Consider the following 3,815-nt stretch of genomic DNA (forward strand, 5'->3'; position numbering starts at 1 on the left):
GTGCTGTGAGCCTCTGACAAACAAACGCAGAGGTCGGTCTGTAAACAAACATCAGGTCACGTCTTTTTGTTTTTTTTTTGTTTTTTCTGGAGATAACTCCGAGGCTAACTGGTCGAACACTGACATTTATTTGCCTCCTCGCTGCCTCCAGAGAACAGTTCCGCAAAAACAACTGCGCTGGATGTCGTTGTCGTTACTGTGATGTGAACATGAGCGAGGGACGCTGACCTCGTTTCATAATTGATTCTTTATGTTAATGCAACTTTAATGTTGAACCAAACGACAGGAAGTCAGCCGTTAATCCAGACTGATGATGTGGAAACGCTGCCGTTCATACACAGGGGGCAGTCTGACCAAATGCTAGCATCTGATGAATGCATGTGTGGACTGAGCTCTCTGCTAGCAGTAGCATTAATGTCTAGCAGTTAGCACCAGTGGATTGTAGCGTATCCCGGTTTCGTAGCGACGTCCGATGATGTCCTGACACCGTAGTGGTCATCCCGTCCGATGATGTCCTGACACCGTAGTGTCGTTGTTGTTTTTTTACTGCACAACTGTTCACTTTGCTAACAGTTAAAACACGAAGCTAGCTTCATTGTTTGCTGGTTTGTGTTTGCGCTGCTCACAGATAATAACCTTGATGTTGATGTTGTGATTTTACTTCACGAGGAACACGTTTTTTAAAGTAATACTTTCAGAAATTATTTTTCTTAGAAGGAAAATATTTTTAAAAAATCCCTTCAGCCGTCAAGGTCAGGGTTCACGGTGAATTTCCCAGATAGTCTTTAAAGTTTGTTTAGTGCCGTTGAGCAGCTACATTAAAAACACAAACGTCATCCATTTTGAAACTAAAACTCCTAAATGTCCCTCTTTTCTTCTGCAGTTTTCAGTGAAGACCTTCATTCCAGCCTGTACTTTGTCAATGCATCTCTGCAAGAGGTAGTATTTGCCAGCACCACAGGGACCTCCGTGCCCTGTCCTGCTGGGGGCGCTCCGCCTGCCTCGCTGCGCTGGTATCTGGCGACCGGCGAGGAGATCTACGATGTCCCGGGCATTCGCCACGTTCACCAAAACGGAACCCTCCAGATCTTTAACTTCCTGCCGTCCAGCTTCAGTAAGCTGATCCACGACAACACGTACTACTGCACTGCCGAGAACCCGACCGGAAAGATCCGGAGCCAGGATGTCCACATCAAAGCTGGTGAGTCGTCACAGAGAATCACGCACCAACGGCGAGGGTTCAAATTAGACCGAAGAAGAAGAGCTGACCGTAGACGTGACGTCAGAATCGACGCCTCGTTAACGAGTCACTGTTAAAGTTCTGACTAAAACACGTTGAGACGAATCTCAGCTTTAAAACCGTTCGTCTTGTTCCGGTCGTTCAGCTGCGGTCGTTCAGCTGCGGTCGTTCAGCTGCGGTCGTTTCTGTTCTGACACAGTCATAAATCAAAGTGTTCAGATTTTCACAGAAACTTTTTTAAATTGTTGACTTTGGACCGTAGCCCAGAGTCATATTAGCTTCACAGAAACTTTTTAAAATTGTATTTGTCTTGGAACTGAATGACTTTGGACCGTAGCCCAGAGTCATATTAGAAACAGAGGTGGCGCTGTTTTTGTTATTTTTTAATTTAATCCTGAATTCAAACCTGCTGAGATTTCTTGTCTGATTGTTGGTTTCAGTCTCGCGGGAACCCTACACGGTCAGAGTGGCGGACCAGAAGGCCATGAGAGGCAGCGTCGCCGTCTTCAAGTGCATCATCCCTGCGTCCGTGGAGGCGTACGTCACTGTTGTATCATGGGAGAAAGACACCGTCTCACTCAGCTCAGGTAAGACCTGCACCAACACTGAGTCAGAGGACGGTCAGTGGACGGTCAGAGGACGGTCAGAGGACGGTCATGGCAGTTACACCTGGAGTGGACCTGCTCTGTGTCCACTCCTTTGGTTCTGACCTGGTTACCCTGCTGGTCAGAGTCTGCTGGTGCGGCTGGACTATGGGTCAGACTAGAACTTTCTACGGGTTTTTGTTTTCATGGTTTTGTCTGTGATTGATCTGTGGGGCCACACAGTGGAACAGTGGTTTGAGTCCTGCCTTCTGTTGACCAAACGGTTGTTTGTCTGTACAGACAGTGGGCTGGCCTCACTGTCGCCCCCTGTTGGCTGAGGTTTGACCTGAAGTTGATCTTGTTTTTCACTCGTCTTTGTTCAGTCAGTGACGTGAGACGAGGAGCAACAAATAATCTGACGTCGTCACCAGATGTTGCTTTTCAAACACACAAAAAGCTACAACAATATTTACATCAATATATATTTATATATTTATACAAATCATTCATGTCTGACCAGTACATGTTGTGCAGTACTTCTTGGCAGTACTTGGCAGTACTTGGCAGTATGTTCCTGATCTTTGTCTTCCTTGGAGGACACTCAGTGGTTTGGGTTTTTGACGGAATCTTCTGGAACGTCTTCCTTTGTTTACTCCGATAAGTGCTGCGGCAGACGAGCGCTGTCAAAGGCACGAGCACGCGGTCAGATCACTGCCCCCCCCCCCCCCCCCCTATTTGATGGTCGATTCTGACGCATGAACGGATTCATTTCACACTGTTATGGAGACGGTGTGTGTGTGTGTGTGTGTGTTCCTGCACCCGTCCACAGGGCTGGACGCTGACCGCTGACCGAGGTCTGACCCGGTCACAGTGGACACAGAACAGAACCGTCGCCAGGAGGAATTTGTAAATCATTGTTTTTGTCTAGAACGTTCCGTCCGTTCCGTCCTCTTCTCCACGGCTGCGTCCAAACACGAAGGTTAGAACCTTGAAGGTTTCCGGTTGGTTCCTGACTTCGTGGTCCGTCGTCTCAGTCTTCAGGTTCAGGTCATGACCAGAGAATCGGTGAAAATGCAGCCGCTCAGAAACAGATGCATAATTACAGACCAAGGCCCGTCTTAATGAATCAGCTGTGATTGAAAAGTTAATTACAATATGAATTAGCTCTGAGGACGAGGACGCCGTCGCCGTCGCCGTCATCTGAAGCGGCTGGTTTTCAGTGTGAATGAGCGGCGTGCAGCTTGGCCGGCTCCTAATTCTGCCACTAACATACCATTAACCCGTCATGAATTTTAAAAGGCTCCTCGCAGCGTGAGCTTTCAAACGCCCGACGCCGTCTCCTCCTCGCTGCTTTTGATAAACAATTGACAAAGCTAATAGAGAGATGAAAGAAAAAAACATGAAAGTAGAGTGGGGGGGGGTGAGGGGGGGCCTTGTCCTACTGCGGTTCTATCAGCGTTTCTATGATCAACCTTTATTGAACATGCCTGCGCCACGTGCACCTTTTGTGCGTTAGCGTGCACGTTCACGACCGCCTGGCCGCGTGTCAAGTGGCCCTGGTTCTGGTGTGTGTGTGTGTGTGTGTGTGTGTAATGAGCTGAAGAACAGATGTGGAACAACATGGGGGTCCAACCCCGGTCACTGCACAGTCAGAAGGTTGTTGGTTTGAATCCCAGTCTGTGGGAATTTAGAGAGATTGAAAAAATGTAACAAAAGAAAAAACTGACTGACTGTAGGTGGCAGTACAGTGGCCTCAGTCATGTGACCTCCTTCGTCTTCCCAGCTGCAGTGGGGGGCAGGGGGGGGGGCACTGTCCTAAAAGAATTCCAAGAAAAATAACACCAAGGAAAAGAAAATCAATAGTGGTGTGAATAAATGAGAGAGTGAAGATGAAGATGAAGATGAAGATGAAGATGAAGATGAAGAACAGTGAGAGTGAAGAGGAGTTTGGGGAATTGATGAGACAAGACCCTTTTAGTGAGGAGTGAGGC

The 3,815-nt window shown here is 47.8% G+C and overlaps 1 protein-coding gene across 1 annotated transcript in view; it reads left to right on the forward strand.

Annotated features, from left to right (window-relative positions):
- The window catches only part of dscamb (Down syndrome cell adhesion molecule b), an 81,581-nt gene that overhangs the window by 15,373 nt on the left and 62,393 nt on the right, over positions 1-3,815 (forward strand). The window contains exons 2-3 of the mRNA XM_025055066.1: positions 884-1,201; positions 1,681-1,827. Of these exons, the coding sequence (XP_024910834.1) occupies positions 884-1,201; positions 1,681-1,827 (465 nt within the window). The remainder of the gene's footprint in view (positions 1-883; positions 1,202-1,680; positions 1,828-3,815) is intronic.

Source organism: Cynoglossus semilaevis, chromosome 4 (genome assembly GCF_000523025.1).
Source record: "Cynoglossus semilaevis isolate Cse_v1.0 chromosome 4, Cse_v1.0, whole genome shotgun sequence".
Classification (NCBI taxonomy): Eukaryota; Metazoa; Chordata; class Actinopteri; order Pleuronectiformes; family Cynoglossidae; genus Cynoglossus; species Cynoglossus semilaevis.